The sequence below is a fragment of the Rhinopithecus bieti genome, unplaced genomic scaffold (genome assembly GCF_001698545.2).
Source record: "Rhinopithecus bieti isolate Rb0 unplaced genomic scaffold, ASM169854v2 scaffold_31787, whole genome shotgun sequence".
Classification (NCBI taxonomy): Eukaryota; Metazoa; Chordata; class Mammalia; order Primates; family Cercopithecidae; genus Rhinopithecus; species Rhinopithecus bieti.
In genome coordinates this window covers 4,093,585-4,117,469 of record NW_016814655.1, presented here as the reverse complement: position 1 = coordinate 4,117,469, position 23,885 = coordinate 4,093,585, and the positions used below count along the sequence as shown (strand labels likewise).

At 44.0% G+C, this 23,885-nt stretch overlaps 1 protein-coding gene across 2 annotated transcripts in view; it reads right to left on the bottom strand.

Annotated features, from left to right (window-relative positions):
• Window positions 1-2,021: 2,021 nt before the first annotated feature.
• Window positions 2,022-23,885, bottom strand: part of PCGF6 (polycomb group ring finger 6) — a 48,982-nt gene continuing 27,118 nt past the window's right edge. Inside the window, exons 9-10 of one of the 2 annotated variants that reach the window (XM_017851835.1) lie at window positions 14,021-14,107; window positions 2,022-3,179 (exon numbers count right to left, since the gene is read on the bottom strand). In XM_017851835.1, coding sequence (XP_017707324.1) covers window positions 3,123-3,179; window positions 14,021-14,107 — 144 coding nt within the window. In that variant the 3' untranslated portion in view covers window positions 2,022-3,122. The remainder of the gene's footprint in view (window positions 3,180-14,020; window positions 14,108-23,885) is intronic. The other variant, XM_017851836.1, reaches the window with a different exon arrangement.

Genomic DNA, 23,885 nt, shown 5'->3' with positions numbered 1-23,885 from the left:
AAAAAAAAAAAAAAAAAAAGGAAAGAAAAGGTAGAGTGTTTTTGTGACTCACAGTACTTACCAGTAACTGCTTTTTATTAGATTCTTAGAGGTGTTGTAACCCATAGACGGTGAGTTCCTTGAAGATAGATCACTCCTCTTTGAATCTTCTTGTCCACACAATGTCTAACAAGTGACACTCTTGACTTGCTCATTACAGAAGTGTTTATCAAATAATTACATTTGATATTCTACTTTTAAGGAGGTAAGTATTTTCCCATGTTACAGTCATGAATGGGATGGTTATTGAGGAAAATAGGGGGAAAGTGAATGCTTACCCCAACTCTACAGCTGAGTCTCTGTGGGGATAATCTCTTCCCTGAAATGGTAAAATTTGTGTGGTCGGGCACGTTGGCTCACACCTGTAATCCCAGCATTTGGGGAGGCCAAGGTGATATCACTTGAGGCCAGGAGTTTAAGACCAGCCTGGCCAACATGGCCAAACCTGTCACTACTAAAAAATACAAAAATTAGGCCAGGTGCAGTGGCTCACGCCTGTAATCCTAGCACTTTGGGAGGCTGAGGCAGCTGGATCATGAGGTCCACGAGGTCAAGAGTTCGAGACCAGCCTGACTAACATGGTGAAACCCCATCTCTACTAAAAATAAAAAAATTAGCTGGGCATGGTGGTGGGTGGCCTGTAATCCCAGCTATTCAGGAGACTGAGGCAGGAGAATCGCTTAAACCCAGGAGGCGGAGATTGCAGTGAGCCAAGATTGCACCACTCCACTCCAGCCTGGGCAACACAGTGAGACTGTCTCAAAAAAAAAAAAAAAAAAAATTAGCCGTGTGTGGTGGCCTAGGCCTGTAATCCCAGCTACTTGGGAGGCTGAGGCACAAGAATCTCTTGAATTTGGGAGGCAGAAGTAGCAGTGAGGTGAGATCACGCCACTGCACTCCAGCCTGGGTGACAGCCTTAAGACTTTGTCTCAAAAAAAAAAAAAAAAAATCTGTAATGCTTGAAAACAACCAAATCTGGGTTCTAAAGAAAATAATCTTTAAACACTAACATCTCTTCAACTCTCGGTCAACTCACTTGTTACAAATGGCACATTCTAAGTATCTACTAAAGATCAGGCTTTGAGACAGTGTCTTGCTCTGTTGCCTAGGCTGGAGTGCAGCGGCAGGATCATAGCTCACTGTAGCCTTGACCTCCCAGGCTATTGATCCTCCTGAGTAGTTGGGACTATAGCCATGCACCACCACGCCCAGGTAATTTTTTTTTTTGTAGAGGTGGGCTCTCACTATGTTGCCTAGGCTGGTCTCGAACTCCTGAGCTCAAGTGATCTGCCCACCTTGGCCTCCTAAAGTGCTGGGATTACAGGCATGAGCCACCACGCCTGGCTTATTTTTTATTTTTTTTGAGATGGAGTCTCATTCACTCTGTCGCCCAGGTTGGAGTGCAGTGGCATAATCTCGGCTCACTGCAACCTCTGTCTCCTGGGCTCATGATTCTCCTGCCTCAGCCTCCCAAGTAGCTGGGAATATAGGCACACACCACTATGCCCAGCTAATTTTTGTATTTTTAGTAGAGACGGGGTTTTGCCACGTTGGCCAGGCTGGTTTTGAATCATTTGACCTCAAACGATCTGCCCGTCTGGCCTCCCAAAGTGCTGGGATTACAGGCATGAGCCACAGTGCCTGACCTGGTTTTTTTTTAGATGGAGTCTCACTCTGTCTCCCAGGCTGGAGTGCAATGGTGTGATCTCGGCTCACTGCCTCCCAAATTCAAGCAATTCTCCTTCCTCAGCCTGCCAAGTAGCTGGGATTACCAGTGCCTGCCACCATGCCCAGCTAATTTTTGTATTTTTAATAGAGACGGGGCTTAACCATGTTAGCCATGCTGGTCTCGAACTCCTGACCTCAGGTGATCCACCTGCCTTGGTCTTCCAAAGTGCTGGGATTACAAGCGTGAGCCACTGCACCCGGCCCTGGCCTGGTTATTTTTTTAAAAACCCACAGTAAACACTAACATTTCCAAATAGGTTAAAATACATTTTTACTAAATGTTAGAAGAAATTTATACACAATTCACAAATTCTTTACAAAGAATTGCCAATCTTTGTCCAATTTTGTAGTAGTCTCTATACAGATTCAGAAATTCTGCTGTGAAACAGGGTTTATAAAATATTTCTTTTAGAAAGCATCACAATGCTAATTTTAGGCAAAATAATGTTTTAAAACTGAAGTTTTGCATGGAGGTGAGCTCAAACACCCTTATTCTTTATTCTAGTGATGAAATAATGAGAAAATAAACATTAAACTGACTAAGAAAACAATGAATAAGTAATTCTGTAAACTTCTCGAATTTTCCTAAAATTTTTTATTACTTTCAGAAGCAATACTATTGCAAGGTATCAACAACCACACTATGTACCCAAATAAAACGAATGTCAGAAATAAAAATATTGTCACAAAGAAGCACCCCTTATTGGAAGATGTATTGAATAAGTCTTATTACACTGAAAGTTTATGGCACAGACCATAAACTCAGATTCTCTTCACCAATAACAATTCATCCATTTTGAAATGAGTAACTTCTCCTTTGTAGTGTTGCTGGTATAAAAAAAAGATACAAGTTCAAAATATGCTGGCAACACACAAAAGAGGCCAATAGTTTTGGTCTTTGAGAGTACACCCTGCAGTTTAACGAAGACTGGCTTTGAATCTTCCATTCAAAAGCACACTTCTCTTCCAAAAGGATGACTGCCGAACTGATGCCATCCCAGAGAGCAGATATCCCAACTACCAACTTGAAATGGCTGAACAAAGAAAACTAACCAATTACTTCAAAGATGGGAAGCAAAATCAATGTCAAAGTATTTAAAATCACAAGGAATTTTAAAATTCAATTTTGAAAATTTCCCCTGAGCTTTGGCTGCTTTTATATATAGTCTCTAGTAACAGATGCATTCCATCGTTCCAAGTTGTACTTATAAATGCTACAATTCTTGGTGCTAAAAATAGGTAAGTTATGTCTTGAATAGCAAAGTGGTAGCAATTACATTTCATGGAAATCTTTGGTGAGATGCAGTCCTGCAGAAACCTCCTTTGTTTCCCTCCTCATAATGTGCCTAGAATCTTCAAGTTATCTTCAGAGGAGAAACTACAAGACCATAATGAAGGACAAGCAGACCATCCTGAAAAGGGAGAAAAAGACGATTTTGCAGTTCTTTCAAACCAGTAATGCAAATAATCAAGTCAAAGCTGGCTTTTTTTTTTTTTTTTTAAATAATCTAACACTAAGGTGAAATTCTTTAATTTAAAGAAAATAAGTGGACCATATAGATTCTTATTCACCAAACACTCCTTGTGAATGTGCTTTTTTTTTTTGAGACGGAGTCTCACTCTGTTGCCCAGGCTGGAGTGGTGAAGCAATCTCGGCTCACTGCAACCTCTGCCTCCCAGGTTCAAGCAATTCTCCTGCCTCAGCCTCCCGAGTCGCTGGGATTACAGGCACCCACCACCACACCCAGCTAATTTTTGTTTGTATGTATGTACGTATGTATATATGTATGTATGTATGTATTTTTCAAGTCAGATTCTTGTATGTATGTATGTATTTTTCAAGTCAGATTCTTGCTCTGTTGCCCAGGCTGGAGAGCAGTGGTGCGATCTCTGCTCACTGCAACCTATGCCTCTCAGGTTCAAGCAATTCTCCTGCCTCAGCCTACCAAGTAGCTGCAATTACAGGTGCATGCCACCATGCCTGGCTAATTTCCATATTTTTAGTAGAGGGAGGGTTTTGCCATGTTGGCCAGGCTGGTCTCGAACTCCTAATCTCAGATGATCCTCCTGCCTCAGCCTCCCAAAGTGCTGGGATTACAGTTGTGAACCAGAACACCTGACCCGACACCCAGCCCCACTTTTTTTTTTTTTTTTTTTGAAGACAGGGTCTTGCTGTGTTGCCCAGGCTGGAGTTCAGTGGCCAAATCTGGACTCACTGCAGCCTTGACCAACTGGGTTCAAGCAATCCTCCCACCTCAGCCTCATGAATAGCTGGGACGATAGACATGCACCACCACCAGGCTCACTTGTATTTTTTGTAGGAGACAGGGTTTCACCATGTTGCATAGGCTGGGCTCAAACAATCTGCCTGCCTCAGACTCCCAAAGTGACGGGATTACAAGCATGAGCCATCTAGACCAGCCTGACAATGTGTCTTTTTAATGATTCTCAGGACCTAATTCTGAAACTATCACGTAGACACAGTTAATCAAACGATTCTCCAAAATGAACTAAAAGAGATACACTTTTCCTTCCACAGTGACTTTTTTTTTTTTTGAGACAGGGTCTCACTCTGTTGCCCAGGCTGGAGTGCAGTGGCGTGATCATAGCTCACTGCAGCCTCAATCTCCCAGGCTCAAGTGATCCTCGAACCTCAGCCTCTCAACTAGCTGGGACCATACGCATGTGCCACCATGCCTGGCTACTTAAAAAAAATTTTTTTTCCCAGTATAAACGAGGTCTTGCTACGTCACCCAGGCTGGTCTCAAACTCTTGAGCTTCAAGCAATCCCCCCATATTGGCTTTCCAAAGTGTGGGATTACAGGTGCGAGGTAAACATCCAGCCCAGACTTTTTTTTTTTTTTTTTTTGAGATGGAGTCTGGCTCTGTCACCAGGCTGGAGTGCAGTGGCGTGATCTCGGCTCACTGCAACCTCCGCTTCCTAGGTTCTAGCGATTTTCCTGCCTCAGTCTCTTGACCAGTTGGGATGACAGGGGCCTGCCATCATGCCTGGCTAATTTTTGTATTTTTAGTAGAGACAGGGTTTCACCATGTTGGCCAGGCTGGTCTCGAACTCCTGACCTCAAGTGATCCGCCCACCTCAGTCTTCCAAAGTGCTGGGATTACAGGCGTGACACGCCGCACCCGGCCCTAGACTTAATAGACTACTTAAGCATTAGATGTCCCAAAAAAGACTCAACTACTACAACGCATCACAGATCTGTTCATTTCCACATAAATGCAGCTCACCACTATAATAATTGATTAAGCTTTGAAACACTTACTCATTTAATGAAAGCCTAAAATATATATGTTTTACTTCTTCCTTAAAGAATGCCCTCAGCTGGGTGCAGCGGCTCATGCCTGTAATCCCAACACTTTGAGAGTCCGAAGAGGGCGGATCACTTGAGACAGAAAGTTCAAGATCAGCCTGGGCAACATGGTGAAACCCCTTCTCTACTTACATAATTTTGTTTTAAAAAAAAAGGAAAAGAGTTTTTTAAAAGAGTAATGGCCTGTAATCCCAGCACTCTGGGAGGCCGAGACGGGCGGATCACGAGGTCAGGAGATCGGGACCATCCTGGCTAGCCTGGTGAAACCCCGTCTCTACTAAAAAAGAAACCCAAAAAACTAGCCGGGCGAGGTGGCAGGCGCCTGTAGTCCCAGCTACTCGGGAGGCTGAGGCAGGAGAATGGCGTGAACCCGGGAGGCGGAGCTTGCAGTGAGCCGAGATCCGGCCACTGCACTCCAGCTCGGGCGACAGGGTGAGACTCCGTCTCAAAAAAAAAAAAAAAAAAGTAATGAATGCCCTCGGGGCAGTTGTGCAACTTAACCCCCATACTATATGATTCCAGATGCTATGTATCCAAGTCTTTTTATCTACTTTTTATGGGGTTCCATCTCCTTTCTTGATACCAGGTCTTAATTCTTTGGCTCTCACCAAGGCTGCATCCGGCAAGCAATCTACCTTTTCTTTTTTTGAGACGGAGTTTCGCTCTCTTGCCCAGGCTGGAGTGCAATGGTACGATCTTGGCTCACTGCAATCTCTGCCTCCCGGGTTCAAGTGATTCTTCTGCCTCAGGCTCCCAAGTAGCTGGGATTACAGGCAGGCGTCACCACCCCCTGCTAATTTTTGTATTTTGAGTAGACACAGGGTTTCTCCATGTTGGTCAGGCTAGTCTTGAACTCCCGACCTCTGGTGATCCACCTGCCTCGGCCTCCCAAAATGCTGGAATTACAGGCATGAGCCACCATGCCTGGCCATAATCCACCTTTTTAAGGGACTATTTCTAATTTCCTGCATACTGGATAACTAGCTAAAAGGAAAGGTCATTGGGAAATGTGCCACAGACCTGAATTGAGCAACACAGAGAAGGGGTTGCAGCTCATATATCCTGTATTTCCAGTGCTGCTCTGGCTATTACTCTCTTTTGCTTCTTTGCTAAGCTTTTCCATGGCTCCACTTTCTCAGTTCTCAACTCATGGCAATCTGGTTTGTGTTCCTGGCAATTACAGTAAAAACTCACCAGAATTCTAGAAAAGGATTCACAAACTCAAGTGCCCACAAGGGCCAGGACAGTAATATAAATGAATACATAAGTTAGGTATGTGAAGTCAATAGGGAATGTTGAAGACCAGTGGTAAACCAGAGAGAGCAGATGTCCATCTAAAGAAATTTAAACTCAAGGCTAGGTGCAGGGGCTCATGCCTATAATCCTAGTACTTTGGGAGGTCAAGGCAGGTGGATCACCTGAGCCCAGGAGTTCAAGACCACACTGGGCAACATAGTGAGACCCCGTCTCTACAAAAAATACAAAAATTAGCCAGGCATGGTGGCACATGCCTATATTTCCTGCTACTCAAGAGGCTGAGATGGGAGGATCACTTGAGCCTGGGAGGCAGAGGTTGCAGTGAGCCAAAATCATGCCACTGCACTCCAGCCTAGGTGACAGAGACAGACCCTGTCTCAAAAAAAAAAAAAAAAAAAAAATTAAACTCAAGGCCAGGTGTGGTGGCTCATGGCTCATGCCTGTAATCCCAGCACTTTGGGAGGCTGAGGCTGGAGTATCACTTGAGCTCAGGAGTTCAAGACCAGCCTGGGCAACAAAGTGAGACCCCCATCTCTACAAAAAATTAAAAAATTAGCCAGTGGCACACCTCTGGTAACCAGCTACACAGAAGGCTGAGGCAGGAGGATCACTTGAGCCCAGGAGGTTGAGGCTACGGTGAACCATGTTCATGCCACTGCACTCAAACCTGGACAACACAGCAAGACTACACAGCAAGACCCTGTCTCAAAAAAAAGAAAGAAAAAAAGTTTATTTCATTCATTTATTATTTTGAGACAGGGTCTTGCTCTGTTGCACAGAGGGGCATGAATGATCAGAGCTTACCACAGCCCTGAATTCCCAGGCTTAAATTGATCTTGCCACCTTAGCCTCCCAAATAGCTGGGACTACAGGTGCACACCACCATGTCCTGCCAGTTTTTATATTTTTTGTAGCGACAGGGTTTCAGCATGTTGCCCAGGCTGGTCTCAAACTCCTGGGCTCAAATGACCCTAATGCCTCGGTTTCCCAGAGTACTGGGATTACAGGCATGAGCCATGCCTAACCTGAGTACATTCTGTGATGCTTGCACAATCATTAAATCGCCTAACAATGCATTTCTCAGAACATATCCCTATTGTTAGGTGATGCATAACTGCATATGTATTTGTAGACTTAATGACTATGGTTTATTGTGGAAATCTTTATTGAATTTCTAAAAATAAAATTAATTAAAATGTTCTTTTTGGCCGGGCATGCTGGCTCAGGCCTGGAATCCCAGCAGTTTGGGAAGTTGAGGCAAGCAGATCACTTGAGGTCAGGAGTTCAAGACCAGCCTGGGTGTCTAGGCAGAAGCCTGCTGCAGTGGCAGAGACCTCATGGAGAACCTCTACTAGGGCAGTGCGGAGGGGAAACATGGGGTTGGAGCCCCCACACAGGGTATCCAATGGGGAACTGCCCAGTGGTGCTGTGAGAAGAGGGCCACTGTCCTCCAGATCCCAGAATGATAGATCCACTGACAGCTTGCACCCTGTGTTTGAAAATGCCATAGGCACTCAACACTAGCTGGTGAGAGAAGCCATGGGGCCCAAACCCTGCAAGGTCACAGGGTTGGAGCTGCTCAAGGCCTTGAGAACCCACCCCTTGCACCAATGTACCATGGATGTAGGGTGGGGAGACAAAGGAGATTTTAGGGTTTTTTTTTTTTCTGAGACAGTCTTGCTCTGTTGCCCAGGCCGGAGTGCAGTGGTGTGATCTCTGCTCACTGCAACCTGTGCCTCCCAGGTTCAAGCAATTCTCCTGCCTCAGCCTCCCAAGTAGGTGGGATTACAGTAGTGTACCCATGCCTGGCTAATTTTGAGCTTTAAGATTTAATGAGGACCAGGCATGGAGGCTCACGCCTATAATCCCAGCACTTTGGAAAGCTGAGGCAGGCAGATTGCCTGAGCCCAGGAGTTTGAGACCAGCCTGGGCAACATGGTGAAAACCCCATCTCTACAAAAAAATACAAAAATTAGCCAGGTTTGGTTGTGTGCACCTGTAGTCCCAGCAAGCTGGGAGGCTGAGGTGGAAGAATCACTTGAGTCCGGGAGGCAGAGGTTGCAGTGAGCCTATCACGCTACTGCACTCCAACCTGAGTGACAGAGAGAGAGACTCCATCTCAAAAAGAAAATAAATAAATAAAAATAAAAAAATTAATGGCTGCTGTTCTGTGTTCCAGACTTGCATGGGGGCATATAGCCTCATTCTTTTGGCCAATTTCTCCCTTTTGGAATGAGAGTTATTTGCCCAATGTTTATACCCCCATTGTATCCTGGAAGTAATTAACTTGTTTTTTATTTGACAGGCTCATAGGCAGTAGGAACTAGCCTTGTCTCAGATGAGACTTTGGAATTTTGAGTTAATGCTGGAAGTGAGTTAAGACTTTGGCAGGGACTATTGGGAAATCATGATTGTATTTTGAAATGTGAGGACATGAGATTTGGGCGGGGGGCATGATTTGGGTGGAATGATATGGTTTGGATCTGTGTCCTCACCAAATCTCATGTTGAATTATAATCCCCAATGTTGCAAGTGAGGCCTGGTGGGAGGTGATTGGATCACGGAGTTGGATTTCTCATGAATGGTTTAGCACAATTTCCCCTTGTGTGATATAGTTGTTTAAAAGCGTCTAGCACTTCCCTCTTCATTCTCTCAATTGCTCCTGGTTCCTATCATGTCCTTGCCTTCAGCCATGATTGGTAGCTAAGCTGCTATGATTCCTGTATAGCCTGCAGAACTGTGAGACAATTAAACCTGTTTTATTTATAAATCACCCAGTCTCAGGTATTTCTTTATAACAATGTGAGAATGGACTAATACATTATGTGAATTACATCTTAACAAAACTGTTATTTCAAAAAACAGAGGTCAGGCATGGTGGCTCACACCTATAATCCCAGCACTTTGGAAGGCTGAGGTGGCTGACTGCTTGATCTCAGGAGTTCAAAACCAGCCTGGGCAACATGGCAAAACCCCATCTCTACAAAAAATTAAAAAAATAGCCAGATGTGGTGGTGCACATCTGTAACGTCTGTAGTCCCAGCTACTTGGGAGGCTGAGGTGGGAAGATATCAATTGAGCCCCCCAGGTTGAGGCTACACGGAGCCATGATTGTGCCACTGCAATCCAGGCTGGGCAGAGTGAGACCTTGTCTTTTTTTTTTTTTTTCTTTTTTTTGAGACAAGAGTTTTGCTATTGTTGCCCAGGCTGGAGTGCAATCGTGCGATTTCAGCTCACTGCAACCTCTGCCTCCCGGGTTCAAGCAATTCCCTGCCTCAGCCTCCCGAGTAGCTGGGATTACAGGCGTCCACCACCATGCCCGGCTAATTTTTTGTATTTTTAGTAGAGGTGGGGTTTCACCATGTTAGCCAGGCTGGTCTCGAACTCTTGACCTCAGGTGATCCCCCCCCCACCTCAGCCTCCCAAAGTGCTGGGATTACAGGCGTGGGCCACCACACCTGGCCTGAACTTGTCTTAAAAAAAAAAAAAAAAAGAAAGAAAGAAAAGAAAAAACTCATCTCTGGTGACAAAATCAGAACAATGGTTGCCTTGGTGCTAGGGAGAAGAATTAACTGGGAAGGAGCATGAGAGAACTCTCTGGGAGTGACAGAAAGGTTCTGTATGTGAAGGAGGGGTTTGAGTTAAACAGATAGGTATTTGTTGAAACTCATGTATTTCATTACATGTCAATTAAAATATCATATGTATATTATGCACATATAACTACGCATGTGTGTATATTTTCTGCTTCTTCCAAGGAACTGTATAACTTACATTAAGAAAATAATTCTTGGGAACAGATTGTGAGGACAAGAAAAAAAGATAATTCATATAATATTCGTATCTTCTTTTGAGCAGTTGTTCCACTGAGACAAATGAACATAGGCAATGATACCAAAAAAAAAAGAATTATATTTCTTTTCTTTTTTTTTTTTTGAAAAAGGGTTTCACTCTGTCACCCATGCTGGAGTGCAGTGGTGTGATCATGGATCACTGCAACCTCAACCTCCTGGGTCAATCAATCTTCTCCCTCTTCAGCCTCCTAAGTAGTTGGGACTATAGGCATGTGCCACCACACCTGGTTAATTTTTGTATTTTTTTGTAGAGATGGGGTTTCATCACATTGTCTAAGCTGGTCTTGAACTGTTGGACTCAAACAATCCCCCTGCCTCAGCCTCCCCAATAACTGGGACCACAGGTATGCACAACTGTGTCTGCTAATTTTTCTATCCTTTGTAAAGACGAGACTCGCTATATTGCCCAGGCAGTCTTGGAACTCCTGGGGTCAAATGTCTCGGCCCCACAAAGTGTTAGGATTATAGGAGCAAGCCACTATGCCTGGCCAAGAATTACTTTTCTTTTTGAAATGAAGTCTTGCTCTGCCGTCCAGGCTGGAGTGCAGTGGTGCAATCTTGGCTCACCGCAATCTCTGCCTCCTGGGTTCAAGCAATTCTCCTGCCTCAGCCTCCCAGCTAGGCACCCGCCACTATGCCCAGCTAATTTTTGTATTTTTAGTAGAGATGGGGTTTCAGGATGTTGGCCAGGATGATCTCAAACTCCTGACCTCAAATGATCTGCCTGCCTCTGCCTCCGAAAGTGCTGGGATTACAGGTGTGAGCCACTGTGCCCGGCCTCTTTTTTTTTTTTTGAGACATGGTCCTGCTCTGTTGCCCACACTGGAGTACAGAGTCACTCATGGGTCATTGCAGCTGCGACCTCCCAGGCTTGAAGTGATTCTCCCACCCCACCTCCCAAAGTGCTGGGATTATAGGCATGAGCCACCACCGCACCTAGCCGCATTTCCTGTCTTTAATAGAGATCTTTACCATATGTTTTCTATACTTAGATACACAAAATGTTTGTCCTTGTGTTATAATCACCCACAACATTTAATACAACAAACCACACAATCACATAACCTAGAAACGTGCATCACACCACACAGCCCTAAGAGGGAGCAGAAACCTGGATTTACCCAACAGGCCAAGACTGTCAGCCAGGTGTGGTGGCTCATGCCTGTAATCCCAGCACTTTGGGAGATTGAAGTGGGCAGATCACTTGAGGCCAGGAGTTTGAGATTAGCCTCGCCAACATGGTGAAACCTCATCTCTACTAAAAATACAAAAATCAGCTGGTGTGGTGGGACACCTATAGTCCCAGCTACTTGGGAGGCTGAGGTACTAGAATCACTTGACCCCAGGAGGAGGAGGTGCAGTGAGCCGAGATCACGCCACTGCACTCCAGCCTGGTGACAGAGCAAGACTGTCTCCAAAAAAAAAAAGAAAAAAAAAAAAGTCACGGTTGGGCGCGGTGGCTCACGCCTGTAATTCCAGCACTTTGGGAGGCTAATGCGGGTGGATCAGGAGGTCAGGAGATCGAGACCATGCTGGCTAACGCGGTGAAACCCTGTCTCTACTAAAAATACAAAAAATTAGCCAGGCATGGTGGCAGGCACCTGTAGTCCCAGCTACCCGGGAGGCTGAGGCAGGAGAATCCTTTGAACCCGGGAGGTGGAGGTTGCAGTGAGCCAAGATCATGCCACTGCACTCCAGCCTGTTGACAGAGCGAGACTCCGTCTCAAAAACAAAGTCACAACTGTCTAATTTACACAACAAGTAAGGGTTCCAGGACCAATGATCACCAGCTACCCAAGTACCAAAAAATTGTGCTTCTGAAATCTCTTGATGTTGATTCTGGCACAAAGAACAAATGATGCCCTATGTGTGCCACTCACAGCAGAATGCCTTTTTATCCCAAGAATTATATTTCTAGCAAACAAAAATTTGTTTTGAGAGTTCATCAAATCTTTATTAGTACTTCATAAGCTTCACAGAGTCATATAGCTCTTAAAACAATCTTTGTGGACAGACGCGGTGACTCACCCCTGTAATCCCAGCACTTTGGGAGGCCGAGGCTGGTGGATCACCTGAGGTCAGGAGTTCGAGACCAGTCTGACCAACACAGAGAAACCCCATCTCTACTGAAAATACAAAATTAGTTGGGTGTGGTGATGCATGCCTGTAAACCCAGCTACTCGGGAGGCTGAGGCAGGAGAATTGTTTGAACCCAGGAGGCGGAGGTTGTGGTGAGCCAAGATCATACCATTGCACTCCAGGCTGGGCAATAAGAGTGAAACTCAGTCTCAGGAAAAAAAAAAAAAACAATTTTCCACGATAGGTTCAGAAATACATTAGAATATGTGGTCCTGTTTTCTCTTCATTAAACTTGTAGATCCTATCTTGGTTTTCATTATTTTGACCAGGAGACTTCACATTATAGGTTAATTAAAACATCAAAATAGTTAGCTTGAGTTCTTACCTACTGAACAAGAAAAGCTATGTGAATCTCTACAGCAGGGGTGTCCAATCTTTTGGCTTCCCTGGGCCATACTGGAAGAATTGTCTTTGGCCAACATAAAATATGCTAACACAGGCTGGGCGGAGTGGCTCACCCCTGTAATCCCAGCCCTTTGGGAGGCCAAGGTGGGTGGATCACTTGAGGTCAGGAGTTTGAGACAAGCCTGGCTAACATGGTGAAACCCCGCTTTGACTAAAAATACAAAAATCAGCCAGGTGTGGTGGCACATGCCTGGAATCCCAGCTACTAGGGAGGCTGAGGCAGGAGAACTGCTTGAACCTGGGAGGCAGAGGCTGCAGTGAGCTGAGATAGTGCCACTGCACTCCAGCCTGGGCAACAGATCAAGACCTTATCTCGAGAAAATGAATAAATAAAAATAAAATATACCAGTACAAACAGTAGCTGATAGTAAAAAAAAAAAAAAAAAAAAAAAAAAAGCTCATCACATTTTAAGAAAGTTTATGAATTTGTGTTGGGCCCCATTCAAAGCTATCCTGGGCCACATGTGGCCTGAGGGCCACGGGTTGGACAACCTTGCCTCTAAAGCCTAATATGTACTTGCAAGTTTTTCTTGAAATGTCCTTCTGGATAGATTGACCTAGAAGCCTTCAAAATTGTATTATAGCACTGGACAGGGGGAAAAAAACAAGGCTTTTAGAATCAGACTGCCTAGAATCTGAGCCCTGTCTCACCCACTGACTGTGGGAAGGTATATGTCCTTACTGTAACTCAGTTTCCTTTATCTTTAAAATGGGAAATAAAGGCCGGGCGCAGTGGCTCAAGCCTGTAATCCCAGCACTTTGGGAGGCCGAGACGGGCGGATCACGAGGTCAGAAGATCGAGACCATCCTGGCTAACATGGTGAAACCCCGTCTCTACTAAAAAATACAAAAAACTAGCCGGGTGAGGTGGCGGGCGCCTGTAGTCCCAGCTACTCGGGAGGCTGAGGCAGGAGAATGGCGTAAACTCGGGAGGCGGAGCTTGCAGTGAGCTGAGATCCGGCCACTGAACTCCAGCCCGGGCGACAGAGCGAGACTCCGTCTCAAAAAAAAACAAAAAAAAAAAGGGAAATAAAATACTGCCTGCTTTCTTACGATAATTATGAAGAATAAGTAAGCTAATCTACATAAATTATTTAGAACAGTACCTGATACATAGTAAACATTTGATAAATATTAAATATAATTATTATTTATAGTGTAGGTAATTTTAAGACAATTGTAGAATATTTATGGAAACTTACTGATAAATGGAACTTTGTTTTTTCACTAACTTATTTGTTAGACCTGGATATGTCTAGAACCTACCTGCATTGCTGCATCACCTATTGCACGTCGGATTTCCCTTAGAGTTTGATACTGCTCCAACAGGTGATCACCACAGATGATATCTACCTATGGACATGAAGAGAGTATTAGATTGATTTGTTGTTTCAAAATACCATCTGAAGAAATGAAGAAAAAAAATCAACATAAATTGTTTCCAAACTAGATTTTGCAATTTTATTTTAGGCTGATTAAACACTCTTGAAAAGAGAGTTTTAGAAACTTTTTACAGAAGTAAATAAGGTAACATGGAAAGAGCATTAGAGGATACAGCAGGACAACAGCACAGTACAACTGATATTCAAAATGATTTCCCTGAATCTCAAAGAAATTAAGTCATGCTGGATGTATTCAACATCAGGTAGCACAGGAAAGTACATCTTTTTAAATATCTGTGATAAAAATCATTAAGGGCAGGCGCAGTGGCTCACGCCTATAATCCCAACACTTTGGGAGGCAGAGGTGGGCAGATCACCTGAGGTCAGGAGTTCCAGACCAGCCTGGCCAACATGGTGAAACCCTGTCTCTACTAAAAACGCAAAAATTAACTGGGCATGGTGGTAATCATGGTGCCTGTAATCCCAGCTACTTGGGAGGCTAAGGCAGGAGAATCACTTGAACCCAGGAGGCGGAGGTTGCAATGAGCCGAGATCACGCCATTGCATTCCAGCCTGGGCCACAGAGCAAGACTCTGTCTTTTTAAAAAAAAAAAAAAAAAAGGCCAGGCGCGGTGGCCCATGCCTGTAATCCCAGCACTTTGGGAGGCTGAGACGGGCAGATCATGAGGTCAGGAGATTGAGACCATCCTGGCTAACAGGGTAAAACCCCGCCTCTACTGAAAAAAAAAAAATACAAAAAACTAGAGGGTGGAGGCGACTGTAGTCACAAGCTACTCCGGGAGGCTGTGCAGGAGATGGCTGAACCTGGGAGGCGAGCTTGCAGTGAGCCGAGATCCGCCCACTGCACGCAGCCTGGGTGACAGAGGCGAGACTCGTTCAAAAAAAAAAAAAAAACAAAATCATTAAAGGATTAATCTTAAAAAGGCAGTCATCCATTAGTTGAAAAATTCTCTTATGAGGGAATATCCTCATTTTACCATGGCTATATAAACATAGTAAACATCTGAAAGTTCACACTAAGGAAACTTGTAGATGAAAAAATTTCAGTGCAGTAATTGCAAGGCTCGCAGATTATATTACATCATTATTTTAAACCCAAAACAGGGTCATCTGTCACCCAGGCTGGAGAGTGGGGAGTCAATCTTAGCGCATTGCAGCCTCAACTCCTAGGCAAGGAATCGCTCCCACCTTAGCAACCCCAGAATAGCTGGACTAGAGGTCAGGCACCACCACATCTGGCTATTGTGTGTTTTCTGTTTTTTGTTTCTGAGATGCGAGTCTCGCTCTGTCCGCAGTGCTGGAGGGCCTGGTGCAATCTCGGGGACACAGCAAGCTTCGCCTCCTGGGTTCACACCTTCCTTGCCTCAGGGCTCCCAGTAGCTGGAACAAGGCGCACCACTGCCCGGCAATTTTTTGTATTTTTAGTAGAGACGGGTTTAGCGTGTTAGCCAGCGATGGTCAGATCATATCTCCTGACTCATGATCTGCCCGCATCAGAATCCCAAAGTGCTGGGATTACAGTTTGAGGCCACAGCGCACCCAGCAAGCGTGTGTGTGTGCGTGTGTGATGTGTTTAATTTTTGTAGAGACAGGGTCTCTGGATATTTGCTCCAGACTTGTCTCACTCCTAGTCGTAAGTGATCTCCTGCGTTGCTCCAAAACACAAGTGTGAGCCAGTGTGTTCCGGCCAGATATTGACTTTTATACAGAATTCTCTAGAGAGAAATATGCTAATATACATTTTAGCTAGATCTACTATATGCTATACTGGCTAAGATAGAATGGCAAATCTTTATCTTTCACTGAGTATACTCGCTTCCTATTAATTAAAATGGGGGTTAGGAGCCTCAGAAGCATATAATAATACTATATAACTACTATTAGTTATATTAGTATAACTAGCTACTATATATATATACTATATGACTTAACTGGCTCCATCTCCTAACATTACTATTTAGATTATGGTATGAAATTTCTCTTTGTCTTCCATACCAGAATGTCACCTCTGCTTCCTCTTTCTCCTTTTCCTTTCTTCTTACATACAATCAATTACAAAGTCCTATTGCTTCTTTCTTCCTGTCTCTTGAATTCATATCATACCTTTCAACTACTGCCCGTAGGCTTAAACCACTAAAACCACCTCCTAGCCAGACTTATCTTCAAATACTGTTTACTCCAATAAATTCTATACACTGTCAACATGTTAAACTCTAAAAACTTTCAGCATGGTTGGGAAAGAACAGTAATAGCAGCTGCATTTAAATGAGCAGCCACTATGTACAATAAGTTACATATGTATTTGGTATGTGTTATCTAATCCTCACATGCCTATGAACTAGGTGACTACAATTCCAATTTTACAGATAGGGAAACTAAGAAGTGAAGACATTAAACTTTCCTGAGGTCACAAAGCTAGTAAACAGCAAAGTTCAGATATGAAACCAGGTCTGTGCAAGGTCTAACTTTCTCCAAAGCCTAAATGCCATCTCAGGGGTTGGCAAACCTTTTCTGCAAAGGGCCAAATAATAAATGCTTTAGGCTTTGTGGGCCACAGCATCTCTGTTATAACTCTTCAATTCAGCTGTTATAGCACAAAAGCAGCCACAGTGTGGCTGTGCTTTCATTTTGCAAATACCACTCTGTCAATTTAAAAGCTAGTAAGTCTAAAATGCAAAAGTTGTTACTAATCTGAGATTATATAGAATTATGAGATAGAACCCAGGCTGGCATACTCAAGGGCCAAATCTAGCCTGTCACCTGTTTTTAGAGTGGTATTTCCAAAATGACTTAAAAGTAATGATGTGAGATCTTGCACACAGAACTCAGATCCATAAAAAATTAAAGAATGTGGTACTATCATTGTTTTATTAATTTTTTTTTTTTTTTTTTTTTTTTTTTTTTTAGACTACAGTCTCACTCTGTCACCCAGGCTGGAGTGCAGTGGCGCAATCTCAACACACTGTAACCCCTGCCTCTCAGGATGAAGCGATTCTCGTGCCTCAGCCTCCCGAGTAGCTGGGATTACAAGGGCACACCACCACACCTGGCTAAATTTTGTATTTTTAGTAGAGATGGGATTTCCCCATGTTGGCCAGCCTGGTCTCAAACTCCTGACCTTAGGTGATCCGCCCACCTAAGGCTCCCAAAGTGCTGGGATTACAGGCATGAGCCAAAGCACTGGGCCTATGTTTCATTAAATATTTAGCAATCCAAAAACCATCACTCTTAGTAGGCTTTACCACATGGTATACATTCATGGTATTATTACTGTATTTTCAACTTTGAATTTTTACAGATCTTTACTTTTTTTGTAAAAAGCTTTACAAAAATCTTTAAAAAATAATTCACTGTAACAAATTCAGAAAACACAGAGGTGCTGGGTACTGTGGCTCTCATCTATAATCTTAGCTGCTTGGGAAGCTGAGGCAGGAGGACTGCTTGAGTTTGAGGCAGTGAGATATGATCGCACCACTCCACCCCTAGCCTGGGCGACAGAATGAAATCTCATCTCAAAAAAATAAATAAATAAAATAAAAACAGACAGGTATACAGTAACAAACTTAAAAAAAAATGTAGAAAATAGAATGATAAATCCTCACTTCAACCTTAACCCCTAGAGGGTGGTCAGTTTCTTTTTTCTTTCTTTTTGAGATGGAGTTTCGCTCTTGTTGCCCAGGTTGGAGGGCAATGGCACAACCTTGGCTCACTGCAAACTGTGCCTCTCCCAGGTTCAAGCGATTCTCCTGCCTCAGCTTCCCAAGTAGCTGGGATTACAGGCATGCATCACCATGTGTGGCTAATTTTCTATTTTTAGTAGACACGGGGTTTCTCATGTTGGTCAGGCTGGTCTCGAACTCCCGAACTCAGGTGATCCGCCCACCTTGGCCTCCCAAAGTGCTGGGATTGCAGGCATGAGCCACCACACTCAGCTGGGGTTAGTCAGTTTCTAAGAGTTTGATGTGTATGGTCCTAGAACACTATATGGGTGTATATGGGGTTGTTATTCATTTTTTGCTTTAAAAAAAAATGGGATCAGCCAGGTGCGGTGGCTTATGCCTATAATCCCAGCACTTTGGGAGGCCGAGGAGGGCAGATCATCTGAGGTAAGGAGTTCGAGACCAGCCTGGCTAACGTGGCAAAACCCCATCTCTACAAAAAAGACAAAAATTAGCCGGGCATGGTGGAGGACACCTGTAATCCCAGCTACTCAGGAGACTGAGGCAGGAGGATCACTTGAACCTGGGAGCCAGAAGTTGCAGTGAGCCGAGATCGCGCCACTGCATTCCAGCCTGGGTAACAGAGGGAGACTCCATTTCAAAAAAAAAAAAAAGGAAAAAAAGTCCGGGCACGGTGGCTCACACCTGTAATCCCAGCACTTTGGGAGGCCGAGGCAGCCAGATCACAAGGTCAGCAGTTAAAGACCAGCCTGGCCAAGACAGTAAAACCCCGTCTCTACTAAAAATACAAAAAAATTAGACAGGCATGGTGGCAGTCGCCTGTAATCCCAGCTACTCGGGAGGCTGAGGCAGAGAATGGCTTGAACCTGGGAGGCAGAGGCTGCAGTGAGCCAAGATGGTGCCACTGCACTCCAGCCTGGGCAACAGAGCGAGACTCCGTCTGGAAAAAAAAAAGAAAAAAGGAAAAAAAAAAGTTGGTTTAGTTGGCACTCGCTGTCTAACAACTACCAAATTGCAGTTAGGAAACTTTTCATATTAGTGTAGGAAACTTTTTGCAGGCCTAGTTCCCAGACAGCCAAAGGCCAGCTTTGTAAGCAAGTCCTTCTAACGACAGCAGCCTCAAGGCTGATACATGAACTTTTTGTGCATAATATCTTACCCTCTGTAGTATCAAGAAGAGATAACAAAAATATTTTGAATCTCAGAGAAGAAATCAGACCATGAAAGTAGTCTTATTAAAAGGAGAAAAGTCCGTATCTTTTAAAAGCAAGATCATGCTAGAGCTTCCAAGTGAAGATTTTTCAATCAATGTGCTTTGATAAGCCACACTGGCTCATTCCTTTGATCACACATACTCTTTTTTTTTTTTTTTGAGATGGAGTCTCACTCTGTCTCCCAGGCTGGAATGCAGTGGCGGGATCTCGGCTCACTGCAACCTCTGCCTCCTGGGTTCAAGCGATTCTCCTGCCTCAGCCTCCCAAGTAGCTGGGACTATAGGCGTACCACCATGCCCAGCTACTTTTTTTTGTATTTTTAGTAGAGATGGGGTTTCACCATGTTGGCCAGGATGGTCTTGATCTCTTGACCTTGTGATGCGCCTGCCTTGGCCTCCCAAAGTGCTGGGATTACAAGCATGAACCACCAGACCCAGCCATACCAGACCCGGCCATACATACTCTTTTCTCTGCTATTAAGTTCTTTTTTTCTGTGTGTCTGGCAAATTCCTATCTGTTCTTCAATCCCATTCCTGAGTTAAATCATTCATTTTTGTGTTATCTCTACTGTTGCATTCATTACATCCTATTGTCAGTTAGTTGTTTACTTATATATCTTTCCTATAAAACTCGGAGTCCCCTGATGGCATGAATTTTGTCTCATCTTTGTACTCCTAAGGTCAAATACATAGACCCTCAATTTAGTAACAATATATAATAAATGGTAAGGAAACATCATATATTAGTCCTTAAAAAATTATTTGGAAACTAAATTTAATAGAAGGCTTAATATCATACACCAAATAAGTAATAACAATAAATAACCTAACTTTTTTTTTTTGTTTGAGACAGAGTCTTGCTCTGTCGCCAGGCTTGAGTGTAGTGGTGCGATCATGGCTCACTGCAACCTCCACCTCCCGGATTCATGGGATTCTCCTGCCTCATCTTCCTGAGTAGCTGGGACTATACAGGTGTGTACGACCATGCCTACCTAATTTTTGTATTTTTAGTAGACACGGGGTTTCACCATGTTGGCCAGGATGGTCTTGATCTCTTGACCTCATGATCTGCCTGCCTCAGCCTCCCAAAATTCTGGGATTACAGGTGTGAGCCACCGTGCCTGGCCAACCTAACTTTTAAGATGGAATTAGTTATGGCAGAATTAACAAAATCAAATATCACATCTTATAGAAGAATTTTTAGTGATCAATGTGAAGCATATGTTCTAAATTTCATTTCATAAAAGCAAAATAAGGTCTGAATATCAAACGATGTACACAGCAATATAAAATACTAATTACATATAAAGCAAAATACAATAAGACATCAAAGAATAAATACCACTAAATCAACCACAGTAACCTTGAGACACTGGAGTCTCTATGAGACAGAAACATATTTGGATAATTATTGATCTCTAAATTTTAAATGAACTTAAATCTTTCTTAAGAATACATGATGGTCTGGGCACGGTGGCTCACGCCTGTAATCCCAGCACTTTGGGAGGCCAAGGCAGGCGGATCATGAGGTCAGGAGATCGAGAGCATCCTGGCTAACACAATGAAACCCCATCTCTACTAAAAATACAAAAAAAAAATTAGCCAGGCATAGTGGTGGGTGCCTGTAGTCCCAGCTACTCGGGAGGCTGAGGCAGGAGAATGGCGTGAACCCAGGAGGCAGAGCTTGCAGTGAGCCGAGATTGCACCACTGCACTCCAGCCTGGGTGACAGAGCGAGACTGTTGCCTCAAAAAAAAACCAAAAAAAAAAAAAAAAAACCACACACATGATGGCCAGGCACGGTGGCTCACACTTGTAATTGCAGCACTTTGGAAAGCTGAGGTGGGCAGATCGCCTGAGGCTGGGAGTTTGAGACCAGCCTGGCCAACATGGAGAAACCCTGTCTCTACTAAAAAAACTACAAAATTAGCCAGGCATGGTGGCACACGCCTGTAATACCAGCTACTTGGGAGGCTGAGGCAGGAGAGAATCGCTTGAACCCAGGAGGCGGAGGTTGCGGTGAGCCGAGATCATCGCGCCATTGCACTCCACCCTGGGCAAAAATGGCGAAACGCTGTCTCAAAAAAAAAGAACACATGACCTGTATTTTTTAATCTTTTGGAATTGTCTTGTTTCTAAAATCTGATCTGCCACAAATAACTTTAAAGTTTAACAGTCCTGTGGGAATTACTCATTCCTGTTAGTAAATAACCACAAATGAAGGTCACATATCTGTAAACCATGCACACATTTCCCACCTGGAACTAACTGGTTTAAAGAAAGTCAGCATATCAGGCTCAAGTGACTGCAGGACACCAAGAATTGTAGTCTGATGACTGGTAAACTAGCTCCAAGTTTTGTTCATATTAGAAGTAACTCTTAATTACTTACTCTATCTTAAATTTAGGCCTCAACAATTTTAGTCGCCAATTAATGGGTCTGTGTATTTGATAATTCTATTTTAACATTTTGGTTAAATAATAATTTATGAACATTACCAGCTATACAGTAGCTGAATGGTATAATATTTATTTAGAGAGCCAAGAGCTGAAAAAGAAAATTAAAGGTCGAAACAAATTTTATATCATTTTTTTTTTGAGACAGGGTCTCATCATGCACTGCCACCTTGACCCCCCAAGCTTAGATCACCTGATCCTCCTACCTCAGCCTACAGAGCAGCTGGGATTACAGGTATGAGCCTTTATATCATTTTATTTCAAAATGCTAAAAGCCTTAATTTCTATGATGTAAGCAAAGAAGAAACCCACATTTTTAGGTAACAAAATCAACTTAGAAGAGATACACTGTACAACATGGTGACTATACTTAATAATATATTATAGGCTGGGCGCGGTGGCTCCCGCCTGTAATCCCAGCACTTTGGGAGGCCGAGGTGGGCGGACTTTGAGGTCAGGAGATCGAGACCATCCTGGCTAACACAGTGAAACCCCATCTCTACTAAAAATACAAAAAATTAGCTGGGTGTGATGGCGAGTGCCTGTAGTCCCAGCTACTCAGGAGGCTGAGGCAGGAGAATGGTGTGAACCTGGGAGGCAAAGCTTGCAGTGAGCCGAGATCGTGCCACTGCACTCCAGCCTGGGCGACAGAGTGAGACTCCACCTCAAAAACAAACAAACAAATAATAATAATAAGAAGAATATATTATAACTGCTGAATAGAGATTTCAGGTGTTTTCACCACAAAAAATGTGAGGTAATGGTATGTTAATTAGCTCAATTTTGCCATCCCACAATGTATACATATTTCAAAACATCATGTTGTATACAATAAATAGGTACGATTTCTTTATTTCTTTTTCTTTTTTTTTAGACAGAATCTCACTCTCACCTAGGCTGGAGTGCAGTGGTGTGATCTCAGCTTACTGCAACCTCTGCTTCCTGGGTTCAAGGGATCCTCACACCTCAGCCTCCCAAGTAGCTGGGACTATAGGTATGTGCTCCCACACCTGGCTAATTTTTGTATTTACTAGGGACAGGGTTTCACCACGTTGGCCAGGCTAGTCTTGAACTTCTGACCTCAGGTGATCCACCCACCTTGGCCTCTGAAAGTGCTAGGATTACAGGTGTGAGCCACCTTGCCTGGCCTTCACTTATTGTTATTTTTATTTTTTTGAGACAGTGTATTGCTGTCACCCAGGCTCAGTGCAGCAGAGCAATCATGGATCACTGTAGCCTCAACCTCCCAGGCTCAAATGATCCTCCCACCTCAGCCTCCCTAGGAGCTAGGACTACTAGGATTACAGGTGTGCGCCAACACACCTGGCTAATTTTGGTATTTTTTTGTAGAGCTGGGGTTTCGCTATGTTGCCCAGGCTGGTCTCAAACTCCTGGGCTCAAGCTATCCACCCACTTTGGCCTCCCAAAGTGCTGGGATTACAGGCGTAAACCACTACGCCCAACCCAATATATATAGTTTCTGTCAGTTAAAAAAAACAGGCTGGACACAGTGGCTCATGCCTGTAATCCCAGTAGGGAGGCTGAGGTAGGAGGATCACTTGAGGCCAGGAGTTTGAGACCAGCCTGGGCAAAATGATGAAACCCCATCTCTACTAAAAAACACAAAAAATTTAGCCGGGCATGGTGGTGTGCACCTCTAATCCCAGCTACCTGGGAGGCTGAGGCAGGAGAATTGCTAGAACCCAGGAGGTAGAGACCGCAATGAGTCAAGAATGTGCCACTGCACTCCAGCATGGGTGACAGAGCAAGACTCTGTATCACACACACACAAAAAAGCCAGCCTGAGCAACACAGTATATTATTCTTGCCACCAAAAACAAACAAACAAACAAACAAACCCACAAAACACACACACAAACACTTATATAGCCACAGAATAATCCATATACCCAGGAGGGTGTCACTTCTTATTCTATAATAAGGGCAAGTCTTCTGACTTCTGCTTTTAGAAATAATAGGCTGTTATGTGATCACTCACAATTCTTTAATTTTTTTTTTTTTTTTTTTTGAGATGGAGTCTTGCTATGTCGCCCAGGCTGGAGTGCAGTGGCACCATCTCGGCTCACTACAAGCTCCGCCTCCCGGGTTCACGCCATTCTCCTGCCTCAGCCTCCCGAGTAGCTGGGACTACAGGCGCCCGCCACCACGCCCGGCTAATTTTTTGTATTTTTTTTTCAGTAGAGACGGGGTTTCACTGTGTTAGCCAGGATGGTCTCGATCTCCTGACCTCCTGATCCGCCCGCCTCGGCCTCCCAAAGTGCTGGGATTACAGGCGTGAGCCACCGCGCCCGGCCGATCACTCACAATTCTTAATCCAGGAGTCACTAACCAGCTTTGTTTCTAACCAAAACCTAAGAAT